Source organism: Oryza sativa, chromosome 8, assembly GCF_034140825.1.
Source record: "Oryza sativa Japonica Group chromosome 8, ASM3414082v1".
In the NCBI taxonomy this organism is placed as follows: domain Eukaryota; kingdom Viridiplantae; phylum Streptophyta; class Magnoliopsida; order Poales; family Poaceae; genus Oryza; species Oryza sativa.
Window position 1 is genome coordinate 20,990,320 of NC_089042.1, and position 22,990 is coordinate 21,013,309.

The following is a 22,990-nucleotide window of genomic DNA, read 5'->3' on the forward strand; positions in this document are numbered from 1 at the left end:
TTTGAATACTAGATGTGGCGGTAATTGTTGGAAGTCATGTTGGTTGGTGATTATGTTTGTTGTCATGTTTAAAGTGTACCGATCTTACCATTTTCCAACCAGCTGTACCGACTTCACCGGGTCAAAATTGGCGCCTTAGCGAGCTACTGCTTACATTGCACTTCCGAAATTCTAGTTCCATTCGTGCCTTTTCTGTCTGTTTTTTCAGACAACTTTGCTCTATGGTTTTGCCAGGTCCATGGAACGCACAAACTTTTTCTAGACGACATTACGAAGATAGTAGTATTTGGGACCTGATTCCATCCCCGCGAGGGCATCTCGGCGAAGGCAAAATGTCCATAGGAAAAGGTTTTATCATCACAAGGAAGAAAAGGCCAACGAGAAGCAGCTAAGGAAAGGACCACCATTCGTGCAAGCCAGCCACTGAATCCCAGCCAGCGTCGTTGTGAGGACCAGAATCCGATTCGATTCCGACCTCCAGCAGCGTCCACCATGACACCAACACCCCCCTTCCCTCAAAGCGGCCAGAAAAATACAACGGCGAGCCACCGGCATCAGCTTAGCCCCAGCTGCCGGCCACCACCACCATTTCCCCTTTTGCAGATTCTTCTACCGTTCTCTCTTCTCCGGCGAGCCGGAAGCCGACGACCGGTCGTCGCGCGCCGCCGCCAAGTGGACAGACGGTGTTCATGAGTGGCAAGGTGATTATGGTGAATTGGAAGTGCAGAGGGGGAATGGTGTGGTGTTTTGTTGTGGAGTAACTGAAGCTGTGTTCAGTTTTCTCTGCAGTTCTACTGCATGACCGTCAGGATGAGCATCGACTGCAATGGGTGCTACCAGAGGATCAGGAGGGCACTCCTCCAGATGCAAGGTGAAAAACCGGAAAATCCACCAGAGATTACCACCATAAATATTCCTTTTGGTCTTTGATGATTTGATAATGCTCAGTACAGAACGATAGCAGGGGAACAAAAAAATGGGCATCAGGAACAGCATATTAAGCAGCAAAAAACATCTATCAAGATTCTCTTGTTGATTGTATTTATTTACTAAAACAAGCAGAACTGCTTACCTACACATTCAACATTGGTTACCTGATTGGCTACAATTGATGTCCTTTCGCATCAACAATTTTCCGTGCAAAAAATGTGGATTTCATCTCACATTTTTACCCCCTGTGTATGTATGTATGTATGCAAGAAGATCTGGATAGCCACCTGATCGACCGGAAGCAGCAGCGGGTGAGCGTCTGCGGCGCCTTCGTGCCGCAGGACGTCGCCATCAAGCTCCGCAAGAAGACCAACCGCCGCGTCGAGATACTGGAGATCAAGGAGATCGACGCCGGCGACGGCCACCGGCTGTGAAGTCGCCGGCGTCGCACGAGATGGGACGGCGGCGGCGGCCGTAGGAAAATTCTTTGTAAATAAATCCTGTATATTATAGCGTATATCATTTGTTTTAATCAGAGCCGATAAACTTATTCAGCTAACCCTTTTAACACAAAGCGAGAATGGTACGATTGCGAATCATGAGGAAAGTAGAGAATGGCCAGCTGCATGCCTGCATCAGTATCTAAGCTTTGAGATGAAGCATTCATCCTCCCAAAGCATCCAGGTGAGGAAGGCAAGCTCTGCAAGCGTAGGAACATGGCCAATTCTGCTTGGAGTGCAGCTTCAGGAAGGGCCTAAGTAGCCCCAACCATATGCACAGAGGTGGTCCAAAGATATGCACTCTCCCATACCCTAACAACATAACAGAAACTGAACTAGCTCTACAGATTCGGTACCGACGATGATCTCGTCGCAATTGCGATCACATGACTGACGATACTGCGAAAATGACACAAAACAATAGCAGAAAGCGATTGCGAAATCGCCTCGAGAACTATCATATCGCCATAACACGGTCTTTCACTACAACAGATTGGTAACATCGAGTACCAGACAGATTGATTGCTGGTGAGTGAGATAAATGTGCAAAGAAGAGCTTTGCATGGTGGTGTAGATCATCAAGAACTTGAGTAGCTTCTACCTCCATCCAATCCACCAACAATTGTCAGAATTGCTGGTCAGTCAGGGTTTCCTTGGAGTGCCATTAAAGTCCGCAGAGGTGGATGGAGAGGAGAGAAACTAAACCTGCTGATGGCTTACGGCCAAGACAGCAAATGTGGCCGCACAACACCCCCACCATTTTTATGAGCTTGAACAACCGTCCTGGCTCCTCCTTTTGTCACACCCAGTGAGGGTTCTGCAAGTGCTTCTTCTCCTTTTGGCTGAGATTGAGCAAACATGGGCATGGCGATGAGGTGCGTCTTGGTCCTCTTCTCCGTCTCCCCCGTGCTGCTCCTGTTCAACTTCGAGATGCTGGAGGTTGCTCTCCATCTAGCGAGCCGCGAAAAGGAGCTCGACACCGCTGCGGTAACCCCTTCTGCCAGTTTGAGCTTCCTCTCGAGGTTTAGGATAATGCTGGGGATGAACCATCATCGGTCGCGGGGCCGAAGGCATAAGAGATATTCAGAAGCTCCAGCTCCAGCTCCAGCACCAGTCCCAGCCCATCAAGCAAGATCAGAAGCTCCTGCCCCTCTTGTTCATGTGCCTCGAAAAGGAATGCCGTCGACTCATCGCAGCCACATTGCCCCAGCTAGAAGCCCGGTGCACAAAGTGAAAGATGGTGGTCACACCAAGATCCCGAGATCCGCCATTGTTGCTCTGGGTGTGGTTGGATTATGCCTAGTTGTTCTTGGAGTTGTCATAGCAGCATTCTCAGTCAGAAGATCAAGGAAGTTCAAGAAGGTGTGTACAAAGGCATTCAAACCATTTCGTCATGGATCAAGAGATCAAAGGTCACCTGCTGCTACCAGGAAGGTCAGTTCCCACCCTAGCCCAGATCCACTTACACTAAGTTCCATAGTACAGTACCAACAGAACCTTCCAAACCTTAAACAATCATCTGAATCAAAGAGTCTATCCATTCAGAGCACTATTCCGATGGGTACAGAACTAATAGTAAGTGATCATGCTGTGATAAACAACTCACAATCTGATGAGGTTGAATCTTTCCATTCCATACCTTGCTCTGATTTATCAGCTGGCTCCATTACAGAGTTACCTCAGCAAATTTGTGATAGAAGAGCTATTATGAACCGATCTGAGTATTTCCTACAAACACATGATTCACCATCTGATTCATCATATCAATCCCTTTCACCAGATTGTACATCTCGTTTGTCTCCAAAGGATCAAACTTTCACTGCTTCCAGTCACCTCAGTTTGCGTAGCAAAACTTGTCCAGAAAAATCAGATGGTGAAAATGCTGAAATAAACTGTCATGATGGATTGGAAATAACTTGCATTTCTGGGTCCATGGAACATCAAGAAGCCCCTATCGAAGAGCGGGCCAGAATCAATTTCAGGAACCCACCATCACAACACATCTTCCCTCCCTCCTATCGTACAGATACCTCACAATCCAAAATCAACATAGCATTTACTATGACTAACTCAAAGGTTGAATCAAGTTCTAAGGAATCATCAAGGATTGAGACCTCCAGTTCAATGGGTATACCAAAACCGGCACCGCCTCCTCCACCGCAAAAGAACCCTCCTCCAAATCTGAAAGGGCAATGCTATGGCCAGCCTCCACCACCACCTCCATTGCCACTTCAGATACAGGTTGGTAAAGATGGGTCTCCCCTACCAAGGTTGAAACCATTGCACTGGGACAAAGTAAGGGCTGCTCCAAACCGCTCTATGGTGTGGAATGATATAAGATCAAGTTCATTTGAGTTCGAGTAAGGCTATCCCCCCTCATAATTGTGTTCATCACATTTCCTATTCTTATTATGTTTTACAATAAAGCTATGCTATGCAGATTTGATGAGCAGATGATCAAGTCTTTGTTCGCATACAACCTTCAAGGGTCAATGAAAGATGAGGAGGCTATGAACAAAACCGCATCTACCACCAAACACGTCATTGAGCACCATAGGCTTCAAAATACTACTATCTTGTTGAAGACATTAAATGCAAACACCAGTCAAGTTTGCAATTCTGTAATACAAGGTAGGTTTCATGATGTTTTAAGTAATTATAAGTTATGATTATCAAGTTAACAATAATAACAATCAACTTATCCTCATGTCTCGGCTGACTCAGGTAATGGATTATCTGTGCAACAACTTGAAGCGCTTGTCAAGATGAAACCGACCAAAGAAGAGGAGGAAAAGTTACTAAATTATGATGGCGATATTAACATGCTAGATCCAGCAGAAAACTTTGTGAAGGTGCTACTAACAATACCAATGGCATTCCCAAGGATGGAGGTCATGCTCTACAAGGAAAATTTTGATGACGAGGTAGCTCACATCAAAATGTCCTTTGCAATGATCGAAGTAAGTGGAGTCATTTTGCATGACTTGTTTAGGACATATTCTGTTGTGCTTATATATATTGTTTTATTTAATAGGGAGCTTGCACTGAATTGAAGTCAAGCAAACTATTCTTAAGATTACTTGAAGCAGTACTCAAGACAGGAAACAGGATGAATGTCGGAACATTAAGAGGAGGTGCAAGTGCTTTCAAACTGGATGCGCTTCTGAAATTGGCAGATATACGTGGGACAGATGGGAAGACAACCCTACTGCACTTTGTTGTAAAAGAGATGGCTCGTTCAAAAGGATTAAAGGCTTTAGAAAAGCTCAATGAAACACCCAGCTCTTGTCATGACACACCAACTGAACGAGAGGAGTATTCATCAATGGGTACAGAATTTGTCTCTGAGCTAAGTAATGAACTAGGCAACGTCAAGAAGGTAGCAAGCATAGATCTGGATACCTTGCGAAACTCAATATCAAATCTATCCTGTGGGCTGGCTCAACTGAGAAATCTTGTTGAGAAGGACCTAGCCAGTGATGACAAGAACAATAACTTCTTGCAATGCATGAAATCCTTCCTAAATCATGCAGAGAATACTATGCAGGGGCTCAAAGCTGATGAAGCTCAAGTCCTACTCAATGTCAGGGAACTAACGGAGTACTATCATGGAGAGGTCAGCAAGGATGAGTCCAATCTGCTCCAAATATTCATCATCGTGAAAGATTTTCTTGGTTTGCTGGATAAGGTGTGCCGAGAAATGAGGGGCACAAAGCATAACCAAACTCTCAATTTAGTCCTTCCACTCAAGTGAATAGGTATAGATTAACCAACTGGCCACTAACAAATTGATTGTTTTGCATGTGAATGTTTGTATAACGATGTTAGCATTAAGTGTTTGACAAGTTGACTGCTTGTGTATGAGAGTGTTTCTTTGGGAGTGTTAGAATGGAGATCAGTTAGCATTAATTATAAACAGATTGTTTATGTGGAGTGGTATTGGCATCACGGATTCAAAATGGATTTGTGTGGCATGATTTTTCAGGCAGCTTTTCATTTTGGTTAGAATATTAGTGAAATAATGCAGAAAATGTTGCTCTTGGTACCATATATGCAAATACAATTATAGTAAAATAATGCAGAAAATGTTTGCAAATATTACAAATCACCAATATGACAAACCAATTCCAAAGCCAGTATGCAAACACAATTTGAGATGGCTCAGATACACCTAGATTTACATACTAGCTTAATTTGTGATCTTTAGAGTTATTTCCAAGATTGTACCAATGCTACCAAGAGTGTTAATGGAGGTTAGGAACCTTATGCAATAAAGTAGTTTTCTCCACAAATTCAGGAATACATTTGGCTTTTAGCATCATATAGAACAGAATCTGAAGGAACAACAACTCATGAGGGGCGAAAAATATACCGAATTACGAAAAATTATAATTACCAAACTATTCTACAGTTATAGCTTATTGCTTTCCATAACTTAATAGTATCATCTCTCCAACAGTACCCAACATTCAGAAGGAAAAATAGTACAAACAACCGAAAAGTAATACCCGATGAGTGATTAAAGATACAAAAATGGTATTCGACAATAGACCTCCATAGGAATCAAACTAATGATTAGCGAAGATAGTTGAAACTTCCAAGGAAATCTTACAAAGTTAAGCTCTCAGGATCCTCAATAATCTTTGCAAAAGTTTGCAGGAATGCTGCCAGATCAGCACCGTATACAATTCTGTGATCAGCAGTGACATTAACCTAAAAAAATGTAGATCCACCTTAGTTGTTTCTATATACAGAAATGTCATTCAAATAAATCGCAGATAAGCATTAACAGTTCAAGACGTAAGATATATCTGTGGTGCTTCAACCCTACTTCCTACCAATGAATTGATATTTTTTATGAGAACAATGCTCTTAATATCAGGTGGGTAAATAAAAAGACTGGATGGATCATGTATACATATAAAGGAATGATCATATCATATATGAAAATCATGATGTCAACCACCTACCACACCCAACCACCCCAAATTATACACATGGGGTAATTCGTTTATCACTAAGCAGAGCTCCTGCCTTTGCCACTGGCTATCAGTAATACATGGGGTCTGGGAGTAAATGATAATGAGAACTCAGCATTAAAACCAAAACTCATGCTAAATTAGTAGCTTAAGAGAGATGGTTCATCCACTTGGTAGACAAATATTTCGGTTCAATGTGTGAATTTGTGAATGATCTTATATGACTAAGCAAACAGACACAAAACATACTAGAGACGTGCTTCTATGCTCCTCGGAAAAAAATACTGCACGAAAATTAAAGCACATCAATGGTTCGGATTAAAAGATGATTACTAGGGTAAACCGTCATTAACGAGGGCCAATTTCGTCCAGGAAGTAAAATCCCACATCAGACCAGGCCAATCGCACCATCGATCTGGGAGGTTGACACGGCAACAGGGCTGGGTGGTGAAGATCGGCCGGGCATGTGCGAGGAATGGGAGGGCGACGAGCTGTGCGGGGCGTTGTTTGGTGCCCGCCGTCGGCGTTGAGACGGATTATATATAGGACGACGAGAGAGGACCAGTTCTCGATCGAAGGGCAACGCCGCAGTGGGGAGGCTGCAGGGGCGGCAGACCAGATGGAGCATGGCCGGTTCATGCCACGCGCATCCACTACGGCCGCCGTTCATGATCATGATTACGCAAACTCCCGGCCAAATAAAAGCTTCTTTTGATTCAGTGTTCTCCTGTTCTTTGTACTGGCGAAACCTTGATAGAAATCCCAACTGTTCTCCTGTTTTTTGATTCAATGTTTTTCGTCCTTGATAGAGGCGGCTGGGTATGGATATGGAATTTTACTTCCTGGACGAAATTGCCCCTCGCTAATGAGGTTTACCCTGTTAATCACTTTTTAATCCAGACCATTGATGCGCTTTAATTTGTGTGCAGCTTTTTTTATTGAGGAGCACAGAAGCACTTCCCAACATACTAATATAACAATCACTAATTTCCAGTATTGGCTGAAAAATTGCATGTGTGAAGGGCAACTAACCAGCATTTTGCTCTTGACACTAAAGAAACCATCTTTATCAGCCACCACTGTAGGTTTTGAGGCTCCGACAGCCATTATGCCTCCCTGTATTCATACACACTCAAATACTTAGGCCATATACCAGTAAAGGAACCACATCAATATTTAGCATCAAGCAGATTAGGAGAAAGAGAACCTCACCTGGCCAGGTGGAAGAATTGCATCAAATCTATCAACACCAAACATACCCAAGTTTGACAGTGTAAATGTCCCTGCAGACCACCAATTCTTCAGGTAAGTACAATTTTCACATGTTTTTCAACAACGATCTACAAGACTGAAACATCAGGTTCCATACCAGAGCTGTACTCATTTGGTTGGAGCTGTTTTGCACGAGCTTTCTTGACTAGTTCCTTCCATTTTTGTGAGAGCAAATATATATCCAACTGCATCATGCCATTGCTCAAGCTATTCAGTGAACTCATATGATTCAATTCCTAAATGAAACGACATTAAACACACAGATATCCTGTACCTTATCAGCATCCTCCAGAACAGGTGTAATGAGCCCACCATCGATTGCGACAGCCACCGCGATGTTGATGTTGGTGTTGTAAGTGAAGCTCTTCCCATCCCTGCAGCTAGCATTCACCACCGGGTGCTGCGCAAGTGCCATAGCTGCGGCCTTCGCCAGCAGAACTGTCATGGTCACCCCCTTTGACTTGACCTAACCAAACCAAATCAACCCCAACAATCAACAAAATGACCAAAATGTAATAAACCATCACAGGAGGTTAAGCACTGCCACCCCCAAAGTCTCCAAAGGTATAGCACCTTCTCATATAGCTCATCGAGCTTATCGGTCACAATTGGGTATCCCACACGGAATGCGGGCACCGCGAGGCTCTCCACCATGTTCTTGCTCACTGCAGCCTGCATGCCAGTGAATGGAACCACCGTGGCACCGGGCACCGGAGGAAGCTCCGCGGCCTGTGGCACGGCGCCAATTGCCGGAGCAGACAGCGGCACGGGAGCAGCAGAAGCAGCAGGCACAACCTTCGGCTTCGGCTCGATGCCGGCGGCAGCCTCAACATCGGCCGGCGTAATTCGCCCGAACGGCCCAGTGCCAGCCACCTTAGCTAGGTCCACCCTATGCTGCTTGGCCAGCTTCTTAGCTTGCGGGGTGGCAATGCCCTTCGTGCCGGCTGCCACCGGCGCCGGAGCCGCCGGAGCGGCCGCGGGTGGAGGAGGCGGCGGTGGCGGCGCGGCGGCATCGGAGGGTGGAGGCGCCTGCTGCGGGTGGGCCTTGGAGAGCTCCTGGGCCTTGGCGAGGGCGGCCTGGAGGTCGTCCTCGGACTCGGCGAGCAGCGCGATGGGGGCGCCGACGGGGGCGGACTCACCGGCGGGGACGAGGACGGCGGCGACGATGCCGTCGTGGAACGTCTCGACGTCCATGTCGGCCTTGTCGGACTCGACGACCACCACGGCGTCCCCCTTGGCGACGCGGTCCCCCTCGGCGGCCGACCACGACACGATCTTCCCTTCCGTCATGGTGGAGCTCAGCGCCGGCATGAAGATCTCCCGGATCTTGGCCCGCACCACCACCATCCTCGCCCGCCGCCTCGCCACCGGCGCCGCCGCGGCGCCCCGCCCCACGAGGAGGCGCGCCGGCACGGTGGAGGCCGCGGCCGAGAGCGAGACGGGCGCTGGAGTCGTCGCCATTGGAGAGGTGGAGGTGGAGGAGGAGGAGGTGGAGGCGGCGGAGGCGAGGTGGGGGAGGTCGGGTGTATAAGGAGAAGGTCGGCGAGGGCGGAGAAAGCGAGGCGGATGAGAGCTTTGGAAACTCCGACGAATGCTGAAATGGGCTGGGGAGGGCCGGGCCGAGCCTGACGTCAACCCCCTCACCTGGCCTCTATCAGGGCCGGGCTCAACTTTCTGTTTTGGATCGGGCTCGTTTTAGTATATTGGGCCGGCCCATTAACCCGCAGACGCAAGCCATCTGTCGCGACTTGGGAAAAGTCTATATCACCTCCCTCGTCTATTACTCCGCTCTCCATCTCTCCTCGCAGGCAGCAGGGAATAAGTTCACCAGAGGTCCCTCAACTTAACAGCGAGATTTTCTGAGGGCCCTAAACTACAAAACTAGAAATCTTCATCCCTAAACTCATATAAACCGTGCACTCAAGGTCCTATAGCAGTATGTATGGGTGGTTTCGACGTGGCATCCTAGTCAGCAAAAATAAATAAAAAAAGTAGGTGGGGCCCACATGTCAGTTTCGTTACCGCACGTAGCCGCGTGCTGATGTCGTCGCCGCCGCTCCCACCTCGAGCCGACGCCTCTGCTGCTCCCGCCGCCGCCCCTTTTCCCCGCCGTCGCAGCGGCGGCCGCCATTCCCAATGTTGCCACTCCTGCCACGTATCGCCACAGCCACCGCTGCTCCCGCCGCACGCCAACGCCGACACCGCCGCTCCTGCCGTCACCCATGTTCCCCGTCGTCGCCGAGGCCACCGCTGCTAACCACCACATGTTGCCACGTCCGCCGTTCCCCTCCCCCTGGGAGGCCTCCGCGGCCGCCACGACCGCCGCTGCTCCCACCGCATGCCGATGTCGTCGCCGCCGCTCCCACTTTTGCCCATTCTCCCCACTGATACAGAGGCAAAATGACCAGAAAAAGGGTAGGAGTACAGTACAGTACAGAGGCAACAACCACGTTGGATTAGAACTCCGACGCTCGCCCGCTGTCGCCGCCGCGCTCGATAGTTGACGCCGCCGTCCGCCTGCTCCGGCCGCACGTTGACATCGCCGCTCCGCCTGCTCCGGCCACGTGCCGCCCGCGCCCGGAGCCGGTGCTCACCCGCCGCCACGGCTGCGCTCGCCCGCTGACGCCGCCGCTCCGCCTTTTCCGGCTGCGCGCCGCCCGCGCCCGGAGCCGGTGCAGTTCCGGATGAGGAGAGGTGGGCGCCGGCCGCCGCTCCCGCCGTCGCGGCCTCACGGGCGGTCGCGCCGGCCACCTCTCTCCCCTTCTCTGGCGCCGGCCGCCTCTTCTCCCCTCTCCCGCTTCTTCCCAGCGCGCCGCAGTGCCCGCTCCGCCGTCGGCCGCCATCTGCCTGCCTGCGCGTGACGGCGTGAGAACTGAGAAGTTGAGAAGAGAAGAGAAAAAAGAGATGTGGGACCCACATCAATTTATCTCACTGACATGTGAGTCCCCACATATTTATTTTACTATTTTTGCTGACTAGGATGCCACGTCATCAAAACCAGTCATCTATACTGCCTCGGGATCCAAATTAGATGGTTTTGTATAGTTTAGGAGTGAAGATTTCTGGTTCTGTGGTAAGGGGACATCAAAAAATCTCGTTGTTAAGTTAAGGGACCTCCGGTGAACTTATTCCCAGGCAGCAGTGGAGGCGAGACAGACCAGACCGCTGAAGAACAGTCATATCTCACTGACAATCTGACATGTGGGTCAATTTACACTTGTTTTTAAAGGTCAAGAGGTGTAAGTGATTCGATCAAGAATAAGATAGAGGAGGCAAATTAGACTTACTCCGCGGAGGCGTCACGAATTTTTTGTCATTTTTAGATTTTTTTTTAATATTTACAGAAATAATCTATCGGTCAAAAAAATTGCAAAAATAGACCCTGCCGCCCCAGTGGTGGGCGGCAAGCTGATGTGGCAGACGGCGGGTCGACCGTGCCGTCTGCCGCTGTCGGCCAAAATTGCAATTACCGCCTTGCCGCCCATACAGAGAGCGGCAAGGGGCTAATTGCAATTTTTGCCGCCCATAATGATGCAGCAACGGGGGTTCCCGATCTTTCGATGAGAGGAGGATAAACTTCGATTTGGGGAAGGATACGACGTTGGCGGTCCGACTATAACTACCACAGGGGTGCTGCGCCTTAGCAACCGGTACACCGACTCCACGTTGTTGCTGTTCTTGCCGTGCCAAGAACAACCTTGAACCTGCAAGCAATCGAAGAACAAGCAAGAACAAGTTGACAAGGAAACAGCTCACGGCACTTGTCAAATGATGAAACTTAAACAAACCAAAATGGGGTTCTGAATACAAGTATCCGGGTGGTCTAGCCGACACACGCGAGTACAAGGAAGTAGCTGCAGCTAAACTTACATCAAAACAAAACCCAAAGTGCAAAATGGTGGCTGCTAGGAGTTTATATAGGTGGAGGAATGACCAGGAGAGGAGGTGGGAGCAAACCCTAGGTTTTGTGGACCCCTAATGGGCTGTAATGATACAAGGCCCAAGCCCAAGTTTCTGATGTAAAGAACTATTTTCGTCATTCTGAGCAGCCTGGGTCAAAGTTGATGGTGAGGCCATGCATAGCTGATAGTAGACGACGAGATCTTTCCAACAAGTACTCATTTGCCCCGTTTGACCTCCGGAGTGAAGAGCATTGACTTCATCAAATCAGCGCTGCTAGTGCTGCTTGCGATTTGGTTCCTCTCCCATATTCCTAACAACAAGTAGATCACAACAACCATTTAGTAGCACCTAATTCTGAGAAGAACTTGTATGATTAGCTAGGAATGACTTTACCTGATAATTAAGTTCACGAGCTCGAGCTCTAGTCATTGGTCCTTGCTGTGCAATAGGCGTGGTTGTATCGTTGGAAGGGATGTCCTCATCAGATAAAGAGGTTGCGCTCGTACTTTTTGCATCTGGGTCACTTGCCGCCCCAGTAGAGGGCGGCAAGTGACCCAGATGCAAAAAGTACGGCCAAACGATTTTTCTATGTTATGTTAATATTAAATAAAGAAGTATTTATTGGTAAAACTTGTTAATATTGTTATAAAAATGTATTGAAGTTGGTTGTTTCGCAATTTCATATGTTAAGTAAGGTAGTATTTTGTAAATTATTCGACGTATTAGTACTCGGATAATTAATATAGGCCTATCGCAGTCTCGGTCGTAGAAACATTATATGGACTTAAACAACGAGAATTATGTAACATGAAGAAATAGTAGTACAATTTGAACATGATACAACTATTTTCATTGCGGTTACATAGATGATATTAGATTCGAACTAGGAGGGAGGTAATGCAATAGTTGAACACAACGACGATGTAGTAATGGGACAAGGAAGCATGACAGTAGAAATTTCAATATGCCAAGTTGTCCGACAATAGCTAACCCCTACGTGAGGATCCCTCTCCTCTCTCAAAACGCGTTTTAGTAACTCTGTATTGCTCTGGTAGTTCAAGCTACACAACACGGCTAGGTGGAGTTAGAACCCTTATGGTGTCTATCCATTCTCTGTATTGACATCTCCTTGGTGGTTCCTGGGAGGAAAGAATAGATGTAAAGCGAACAAAGTTAGTAAATGTTGTGAGAAAATAAGGATTCATGTAATCAAAATATTCTTACCATGAAATCGCCATCAAGAATATTTGGACAAACGTTGTAGGCTTTATGGAACGAAGAACCTGACAATGATCACCACACCTGCATCTTGGACGGGTTTCCCATGGAGGGAGTGCCGTAGTTAGCACCCGCCAGTCGCTCTGTTGTTCACGACATTGTCATTCATAAGCCGCTTTTCTCTGTAAGTATTGCTCAGTACTTTCGGATACGAAATACCAGCGACCTTCTTGTAAACAAGTGGTTAGGTCGAGAACGGGATTTTCTGTATCGACCCACTTGATGTATGCGCAAGCCGTAGTGCGGGTCTGCCGAATAGAGTAGTGTTACGAAGAATAAAGCGATTGCCCATACGGAATGAATAAGCATATGCAGATAATAAAATACCTCACGATCATAGTTAGGGCACCTACAAAAGCGCCTTCCTCGAATATTAGGATTCCTCAAAGCCATTAGTTGGCATCGATCACCGCATAGGCAGAGAGGACGCTGGCACCAAGGTGGTAGTAGGTATACACAAGGATCGCTACGCCAGTTCGGATCCTCAACACCCCGGCGTCTAGCCATTGACGAAAGCCGGTAGGATTTGTAATGAAGCAAGTGGGAAGAGAGTACTGAATGTGACTGAGTTCTGAAAGATTGTGAGGCCTCACTCGTTAAGGCGACTTATATAGGTGCAAAAAATCGAGTGATATCCCTGACATGTGAACGTGGCGGGGCATGGTGGGTACGCCTGATTGGCGCCGAAAGTTACATGCCTGATCGGCGCCGAAAGTTACATTGGTCGTATGCGGCAAATGGCGGGCAAATACTCGTATCGCATGCGAATAAAGGAGGATGCATCGGTGCGACAGAAAGTAGTCGTGCATGCGCCGAAAGGTATCGTGCACATATAACAATAACATAGTCATTACACAAGCATACAGTACTAGAAAGTGAAGCAAATAAACAAAGAGAAGACTGCTCTACTGGCCCTGCCCCACGCCGCGACCACGCTTAGTCCTCCGGGCCTGTGCTCGCACGTGGTCCTGGGAGTAGGTGAAACGATCCGGTGGCATAGCACAGGTAGCACGAGTGTCTGGCGGCGGAGTGGCCTGCGCCTGGTCCTGCGTCTGCTTCGGCGGTGCGCCTCCCAGCTGTAAGGGGCCGATGACGTCCTCTGTTGAGCCTGAAGCGAAGTCGAAGTCAGTGATGTCGAAGAGCAAGGTGGAAGGCACCAAGCGGTCCGACGAGGTCCCAGCATGGTCCAGTGGTGGACCCTGACTCGACGTGCCGGCTGCCTGTGACGAAGTCCCGGTGTACTGCAGAACTGCGCTGAGTGCAAGGTCGATGCAGCTGCCTGAGACGCTGACCCTGCAGCCTGGGAGAAGTGGGCGGCCTGCATCATAGCGAACTGGGCGAAACCTACACATCGACAACGGGACCCTTGTAAGCTAAGACATAAAATGCATGTAAATTGATTGTCGAAGTAATGTTGTTTTTTTAAGTACCTGTGGGGGGCACAACAGAAGGCCTAGCCGAGGAAGGCGGGGTGCTGAACGGTGCACGAAACCCTGAAGCGATCGGCAAGTGAAACGGCTCACATATATGTGCGAGGCATGTACAGAAAAATCCTTAAAAATACAGCTGCGGAGGGGGAGTCGGCCTAGGAACGTGCGCAGCTGGACGGGGACCAGTCGGTACAGGTGGCCGCTGTACAGCTGCGTCTGCCCGAGCAACGTTGTCTGCACGACAGGTGAGCACTCAGAGAATCGAGCGCATCGACTCCACCATCCGCGTGTACGTCATCAGGTGCTCCTCTACGGGTACCGGAATCCCCGCGCCTAAACGTTGGATCATCGTTGAACCGTCAACGACGACCCGGTTGATGTCGTCGACCTGGATGGTTAATTTGTTCGTACATATTCGTAAAATTTGACGAAGAGAAAGACATGAAAACATAAAGGAATGGTGCGATGCAGGGTACTCACAGCACGAGCGAAGTCCTGGTCACGGTGCCTGGTGTAGAGGTCTCTAGTGCTCGCAACGTGGGGCTGCTGCTCCAAGGGAGCGAAGGTGACCCTAGTACGGGTGCATGGTTGGTACCCGCGTAGGTAGGCCTGGTACGCCTCCTCAGTGTGTGGCTCTCTCTCGTGGTCCACGACCTCCTCGGTTGCGAACAACCAGTCCTCAATAAAAGTCGTCAACTTGGCGGGCCAGTCGCCAGCTGACTGCTGACCCTTGCGCGAGTACCTGCAAATTAATGTGTCATATTAGTGTGAATCGACAGATGTTGCAAATTATTGTGGACAGGTAGATTTTAATGCAACAACTCAAAGCGCAGTGAAAGATCTTACCGGTGAACAGCAGCTGGGACGGTCGTCGGAAACAGTACTGGAAAGGGCTGACGGAAGCCGAACTGCTGCATCACGCGGAAAGGGGCGTGAGGCTCAACGCAGATGTCGAAGACCATCAGAACCGTAGTCATCCAGTATGCCTGGTCCCTAGTGCAGAGTGTGGACAGACCCAACGGCGCACGAGCCTGGGTAGCCGCGGCACTGTAGGGCTCCCACACGACGTCAGTCGGCAGAAGGCGGTCAAACTCCATAACAAACTCAAGATACGACCGCCTAACCTGGACGTGAGCCCATCGGCGCTGCAATACGAGACGATCGATGTGATGTACAATGAACTTAGCAATTAACTTAACAATACGAGAAGATCGATGTGACGTACCTGACGACGGCACCACAGAGTACCCATCATATGGTAGTCGACCTCTGGTCGCTCCGCGTACAGTGACTCCTCGTACGCGTGCTGGTCCACCTCAGGGCGGCCGATCGCAATCCTCTCAGCTGCCCAGATAGAAAGAAAGAGAGGGCACCCACCAAAGGTCGCGCTGGGATCCGTCTTCGTGCAAACCTCACAAAGGCCACGGTACAGAGCCGCCAACAACGCGGAACCCCAGCTCCACTGAGGCACCTCGCCTACCACGGCGTCGGCGATGCTCCTGGCGTAGTGCACGAGTCCCTTGTCGACCGCGTGCCCGTGACCGCCACAGAACATCACCCAGCCAAAAAGCCAGAGCAAGTATGCCTCCAAACAGCGGCTGTAGGAGTACTCGTCGGCCTCCGCCTGTAGCTGCTCGACCTGCAAGCGTTCGATAAAATGTTAGGCACCTTAACTGTGGACTAAATATGTAGTACGCTTGTCATTTCGGTACGAAAACACTCATGGTGAACTGAAGCAGCCACCTCTTCGTAGGTCCGGTGTTGCGGTGGTGTGCCAACGGCTCGAGAGGGAGATGCGGTGCACGCTGTACTAGTGCGAAACGTGTTGTCAGATCGTCCTGCCAGTCCACACCCGTGGTCACTGGCCCAACAGCGTCTCCCGCGAGCGGTAGCCCCAACAAGTACGATACGTCCTGTAGGGTAGGGGCTACCTCACCGCACGGCAAGTGAAAAGTGTGCGTCTCTGGCCTCCATCGGTCGACCAAAGCTGCTAGGAGGGACCGGTCCACAGTCCATCGTCTGGCCGGGTCCGCGTCGCCGGCGGTAGCCTCCACCAGCCGACACATCGGTAGGAGGCCGGCCTCACGCAGCCTGCAATAACAAATTAATATGTCATTATAAAAATTATTACATCACAACTAATTTATAGTAATACACTGTTCGTACCTCTCGACAAAGGAGTCGTGAACCGTAAGTAGCTCACCGCACGTCCGTGCCCGGAACGTCCCAAGCTGAGCCCCCTGCACCGCAGTAAGGTGAGACCGGTGTCGGTGATCTATCGCCGGGTCCAACAACTGAGGTGTATCCTGACGTGCCATCTCTGAAAAATATAGTGTTTCGTGTTAGAACAATTCAAAAAGTAGTAATGTAAAACAAAAGATAACTTGTAAAATTATGAAATCGTAATAAAATCATGAGAATAATTATGTACAACAAGAGTACAGGCTATTTAAATATAGCAAACGTTACTAAGGGTACATAACGATGACGTGCAATTTAACATATATGTAGAGTTCGATAATATAACATAACATAACATAACATTATGTATCGAAGTCCGACATTACATCAGCATACCTAAAGACACTAGGTGCCTTAGTCTGACGTTACATCACGAGACCTAAAGACATGACATGCCGAAGTCTGACATTACATGACGAAACATAAACACATCGATAAGTTCGAAACAAATTACAAGCAAAGCCACATGCCAACATAGAACATAAGAACTACACCACGTAGCCAGACGTGGCACGACGACGCCTAGGACGTGGTCGAGTGGAGGTAGTGCCTTCACCCGTAGGGCGAGCTCCATCTGCTGCTGATCCTGATAGTCCTGCCTCCGCCGCACTTGGTTTCTCCTTGTCTTTAGGACAATGCTTGTAGGTGTGCCCACGTTCATCGCATTTGCTGCAACGCTTCACCCTGCCAGCCTCCGACTCGTCCATATCGTTGCGGATGCGACGAGTCTTCCTCCTTCCAGCCTTGTCTCGGAGCTTCGATGGGTCAGGAATATTGAGTACTTCATCGTTAGTCTCTGTGAACTCCCCAGCTATGCCGAACCCATAAATCTCGCCGCTCCATGTATGATATATTGCTTGCTTACTGAACTACTGTGACACATATACTGCATCTGGTATGCCACACTCCGCTGCGGCAGCAATGATATGGGTGCATGGCCTGTGGAGCAGCTTCTGCTTTGCACAAGAGCAATGACATGTGCTGTCGGCTTTGAGAATACACTCCTGCTTCACTCTCTTGCGGTAGATACCCCTGCATGCCTTATCTTGACATAGTATCTCAAACCTGTGCTGTTGGGTACCTTGCACTAGAGCTCGATGTTTCATGGCCTTTTTACGCAACTCCTCTAGCTTTTTTTGCATGAAAGTTCCAAACAAAATGCTGTTGTTCGGCATAGAGGGAAGAACTGCCTGGAACCGATCCCTAAAATACCTGCATGTCCCATGTAAAATGAACTCCACTATGCCAACTAGTGGCAGTCCACGGACACCGCGCATCACCCAGTTGTAAACTTCTGCCAAATTTGTTGTCATTATTCCATATCTAGCACCACCTGTGTCATACGCCTTGGCCTATTTCTCTTTTGGTTCATGCAGAATCCACTGAGAAAATTTCCGAATCTCCAATCTAGTTCTTCTAACCAATGTTGGACTATCCGTTGGGAGAGGTCCAAGAGCTTGAGGAGGGTCAGCATCGGCAGTCGATGGAGCCGCTGCACGCTGATCACTGCATTTGGCTGTCAACTCATCTAATCTCTTCCAAAGCTCATTGATTTTTTTCTCCTGGTTTTGATTGCATAGCCTCTTAAACATGTTCATGAGCTCCTTGTTCTTGAATTGCTTGAAGAAATTAGCTCCCATATGATGCATGCACCACCTACTCTGTACATCTTCCCACTCACCAGGGTATCCTCATTCCATACTCCCAAACTGTAACTCTTCTATCGCTCGCAGAATGCCAGCGTGCCTATCATGTATCAGGCACACATTTGGCCTCATACCAACAACTTTTGTTTTAACCAATTTCAGAAACCAGTACCAGCTATCGGTATTCTCACTCTCAACAAAAGCAAATGCCAAGGGCAATACCTGATTGTTCCCATCTACCCCTATTGCTGTTAGTATCTGGCCCCGATACTTTCCTGTCAAGAATGTCCCATCAATGCAGAGAACAGGACGACAGTTCACGAATGCCATCTTGCATGCATGTAGAGCTAAGAACGCCCTTTGCAGCACACTCTTGCCAGGATGTTCAATTGAGGGGAATTTCTTCACTTCGTAAGAGCTCCTAGGGTTTCTTTCCTCGATAATACCAAGCAGGCGTGGCAAATTGTCATACTAGGCTTCGTAAGTTCCAAATCTCATCTCTATTATTTTCTGTTTGGCCCTCCAGGCCTTGGCATAGCTAATAGTATACTTGTATGTCTCTTCGATGTGTCGGATTATTGACCTTGGTTTATATGTGAGATTATCGATGACATGCGCATACATCTCAGATGCAACAAATGCACATGTAATGTTCCTGTGGTATTTCTGAACACCAGGTAGAAAACATGTATGCTTGGTAACGACTGACACTGTCCAATAATCCTTCCATTTCCCCTTATATGCGTGCACTCTCCAAGGACAACCATCTTTTTCCTTAACACACCGAACTTCATATTGCGACCGATTGGACTTGGCAACCCAAAACTCTCTATGAAGTGACACTGCAAAATGTTTTACCGCCTCCTTCATATCTTCTGCTCTACTATAAATCGCTCCTTGAATAACCTCATTTTCTTTGTACTCCCATCTCACACTATCCTTTTCAGAGACGACCAGCCCAGAAAAATCCTCACTAGCCCATTCTGCTGGATTAATATCCGTCTCATCATCTGACGAATCACCTTCCTCTACACGCTCGTTGTCAGAATCCTCCCTCTCCATTTCATCCACAATGGCACCACAGTCTCCCCCTCGTCGGCCACTCTACCTGGTTGAATGCCCACTGGAGCTACTACGCCCCTGTCCTCTCGTGCGTTGACCTCCTCCACAGAAGTCTCATTTACTTCAGCACTTGGTCCCTCGCCATCATCCATGTTCATCTGCACACCTGGATCCTTCGGGTGAACAAACAGAACCATAGCTAGAGGCCACCCGCGTTGCAATGCATTTTTCACATACCATCTCCACACTCGAGAGTTTTGAACTGGTATTAGTTCCCAATAAAAACCCTTAGTTGCCCAACTTACTATAACATTGATTGTTATGTCACTTGTCTGTGGATCAACTCTCAAGCCCCTCATTAACCATCCTTTTATAGAAGGTACACTCCTCTCAGCCGGTCTATCAATTCCCCTTTTCTGATACAATAAAATCTGACAGATCTACCCCAGTTGACCCGTAACGGATGTTTCCTGGGCCATGGTAAACTTGGAATATTTGTTTGTTCGACATATCTGTCAACGAAATAACTAGATTATATTACTCTTTCATGCAATAAACATCTACAACGTAATATCTTCTTGTGTATGCCAATGCAACGGTAAAGTATTGATTCCAAACTAGCAGATCTACGTAGTTACCGATATCTGCAATACGCACTTCTAGATTAGTACAACTAAAACCCTAAAAATATAATGCATTTATTCAAACAAAGTTTTAAAAAATACACACTATTTAACTCAATAGTCACATATAGGATCTATGAATATTACCTGAAATCGGCGTCTGAATCCGGTAGGGCTTCGCCCCTTCTTCTCTTCTCCTCCCCTTTCTTCTTTTTTTTCACTGGATTTGAGAGGGGAGGAATGAGGGCTGGGAGCTGGGCGGCAGGCCTTTTATAGGCAGCGAGGCCTGCCGCCCGGCCAGAGGGCGGCAAGGGGCCGCCTGCAAAATGCCGGCCCCGACTGGTTTTTTTTGCATTCAGGCCCCTTGCCGCCCCAACAGAGGGCGGCAAGGGCTTTCCTGCAAAAAAACCCTCCCTCCGTCACCGCCCGTCCCTTCCCCGTTTGCCACGTCAGCTTGCCGCTCCAAAGGTGGGCGGCAGGGTCTATTTTTGCAATTTTTTTGGCCGATAGATTACTTCTGTAAATATTTTTTAAAAAAAATCTAAAAATGAAAAAAATTCGGGGCGTCACTCCAAGTCGCTTCTTTTATTTGGGCCGGGCAGTTTCTGGGCTAGACCCATTTTACTGTTTTGGCCCGGCCCATTTAGCCGCCGCTACTTTCCAGCTTCCAAGGAGGCCACACCACGCACCGCAGCTGCAGCTCATCCCCACGACCAAATCTCGCCGTCTCCGCCTCGCCGCCGCCGCCGCCGCCGCCACCGCCAAGAGGGGGGGAAGCAACCCGCAGCCGCCGCGCGGCGAGATGAACACCGACATCACCGCGTCGGTGAAGCCGGAGTACCCGGTGGTGGACCGGAACCCGCCCTTCACCAAGGTCGTCGGCAATTTCTCCGCGCTCGACTACCTCCGCCTCTCCACCATCTCCGCCGTCTCCGTCACCGTCGGCTACCTCTCCGGTACGTCCTCCCCCCACCCCTCTCTACGTTCCACCCCTGGGAGGAGGAGGCCTCAATTCCGCGCGTCCTTTGCAGGGATCAAGCCGGGGATCCGCGGGCCATCGATGGTGACGGGAGGGCTCATCGGGGTCATGGGAGGGTTCATGTACGCCTACCAGAACTCCGCCGGCCGCCTCATGGGCTTCTTCCCCAACGACTCCGAGGTCGCCCGCTACAAGTACAAGCTGTAGTGAGAAACTTTATCGATTCGCTGCGTTCTCTCTCTCTCTCTCTGCTGCTGCAAGCGTTTACATCTTTTTTTTCTTTTTCCTGATGATCTCGTTTTAGCGTCACTTGTTGATGTGCGAGATGTGTGGCCTTGGCTGAATAAATGTTGTACGCTGCACGCTTGTGAGGAATTCGTGCTACAATTTAGCTCCCTTTGCCATGGTTTAGTGGCAATTTGGTTGCCGATCTGGTAAAAATTTATGGAACTGAATGTGACCCCCTGCCTGTGAAATTTGGGGATTTTGTTCTTAAGTGACTCTGGAAGTCGTTTCAGGAACTCAGGATTTGGGAGGTTGATTTCTTTACATGTAGTGGTAGTCTTGTGGTACTGGCCAGATGCGGGGCAAAGTCTGCCTGCCAAATAGTTCGTAGATAGTTGTTGTGAGAGGGGAATTATAACTTGCATCTTGGAGAATCGTAAGGAAGTAAGATGTTACGATGAGGGAGCACAGTGATAGTTCTTGCTAACCTAAGAATACATAAATTGCTATGCCACATTTAGCTAAGCGGTCTCTAGTGGTTTTGCTCTTAGTTTATTCTCTCAGATGTTATATACACTGAAAATATTATTTGAGGCAAGGAACACTCAGCGGTGAACAGTACTGCCTCAAATTTTGCCGCAAAAGGACTAATATTAGTTTTTATATATGTAAATCTGAAGGCATGATACGATAATTATTTGATTCTGAGTACCATGATGGCATGGTTGAACTAGTTTAAGACGCCATATTAGACTAGCAATGCCATGCTGCATAGTTGTCTTATTCATTCTCTTATGTAGGTTAGCAAGATATATGAGATAACATATCAGTAATCAGGACGCATAACTTGATTCAGTTGTTTGTTTTTCATACTCATCTCATCCCAATGCTTTTGATACCAAATCACGTGCAGTGTTTAGTTCAGAGAATCGGATATTGGCTCCTCCTATGTCTCAAACTGCTTGGCTGCCTACTAGAAATGAGTTGATAATTGTAGCATTTAAAAAAAAAATCGACCGCTGTCCTAGCTTTGGTGATATTCAGTCGTGGATTTAGAATTTTTTTTAGCCTAAGCAAGCCTAATGATAGATAAGAAGTACACATAAACCCATATAACTACATAGACCATTTATCATAGGCATAAGCAAAAAATTACAGTTGTTGAGTTCTAATTTACAAGGAAAACCGATGTACAAAATTATATTGATGAAATGATGGCCGTGTATTATCTTAAATAGAAATTATATAGGGCTTGTATTATCTTAAAAAGGAAAAAAAAAGATGATGAATGCTGGACAGTTAGGTCACCTTGCCTTCATATTGCAGACATATGATGATGTAAGTATTTGCTTTGCTAATTTACGTTGCTGATCCACTGATCTGACATTCTGATCTCCATTAGAACTAGTTGATTAAACATGTCAAATTACTTGTTGTTCCAAGGTTTGTCCTAAGTCAAACATTTGTATCTTTGACCAACAATTTCTAGAAATTCATATAGTTCAACATCATAAAATTAATGTTTTTAAGATGCACCATGAGAAATGTTTTTATAATATACAATTCACATGTTGTTAAACTACACGAATTTCTAGAAACTGATGATCAAAGATAAAAGTGCTTGATTTAGGACAAAGCTAGAACTACAAGTAATTTGAAATGGAGGGAGTACCTATTATTAGTACTTAACTGCACGCGGCTCAACGCCTGAACCTATGATGATAACTAAGTACTGCTCACTGCGCTGCATGTGGCAAAGTGACGCTAATTAAGTATTACTGGTCACTTGATGCATGCGGCGGAGCCCGGGCACCTGTGGCGGCCTGTCCAGGGTAGTCAATTCCTGGCTCCGCAACTGGTGATATTCCTGAGCTGATGACTTGTTCAGCCACCCTGCATTGTACAAGAACATGCAGTCCAGA

General features: G+C 47.9%; 3 protein-coding genes across 3 annotated transcripts; 2 read left to right on the forward strand and 1 right to left on the reverse strand.

The window, feature by feature from the left end:
* The first annotated feature begins 128 nt into the window (after positions 1–128).
* On the forward strand, positions 129–5,357 carry LOC4345639 (formin-like protein 9). Its single transcript, NM_001422573.1, has 6 exons — positions 129–701; positions 790–871; positions 1,204–3,790; positions 3,871–4,061; positions 4,155–4,390; positions 4,465–5,357. The coding sequence occupies exons 3-6, from the start codon at positions 2,289–2,291 to the stop codon at positions 5,182–5,184; spliced, it is 2,649 nt and encodes an 882-aa protein (NP_001409502.1). The 5' UTR covers positions 129–701; positions 790–871; positions 1,204–2,288; the 3' UTR covers positions 5,185–5,357.
* A 443-nt stretch (positions 5,358–5,800) lies between these two features.
* LOC4345640 (dihydrolipoyllysine-residue acetyltransferase component 4 of pyruvate dehydrogenase complex, chloroplastic) lies at positions 5,801–9,227 on the reverse strand. Its single transcript, NM_001422574.1, has 6 exons — positions 8,255–9,227; positions 7,956–8,147; positions 7,779–7,866; positions 7,622–7,692; positions 7,442–7,525; positions 5,801–6,143 (listed from the first exon to the last, which is right to left on the reverse strand). Exons 1-6 carry the CDS (start codon positions 9,140–9,142, stop codon positions 6,039–6,041), a joined length of 1,428 nt encoding a protein of 475 aa, NP_001409503.1. The 5' UTR covers positions 9,143–9,227; the 3' UTR covers positions 5,801–6,038.
* An 11,322-nt stretch (positions 9,228–20,549) lies between these two features.
* LOC4345641 (NADH-ubiquinone oxidoreductase 20.9 kDa subunit) lies at positions 20,550–21,339 on the forward strand. Its single transcript, XM_015793064.2, has 2 exons — positions 20,550–20,820; positions 20,896–21,339. Exons 1-2 carry the CDS (start codon positions 20,667–20,669, stop codon positions 21,048–21,050), a joined length of 309 nt encoding a protein of 102 aa, XP_015648550.1. The 5' UTR covers positions 20,550–20,666; the 3' UTR covers positions 21,051–21,339.
* The last annotated feature ends 1,651 nt before the right edge of the window (positions 21,340–22,990 follow it).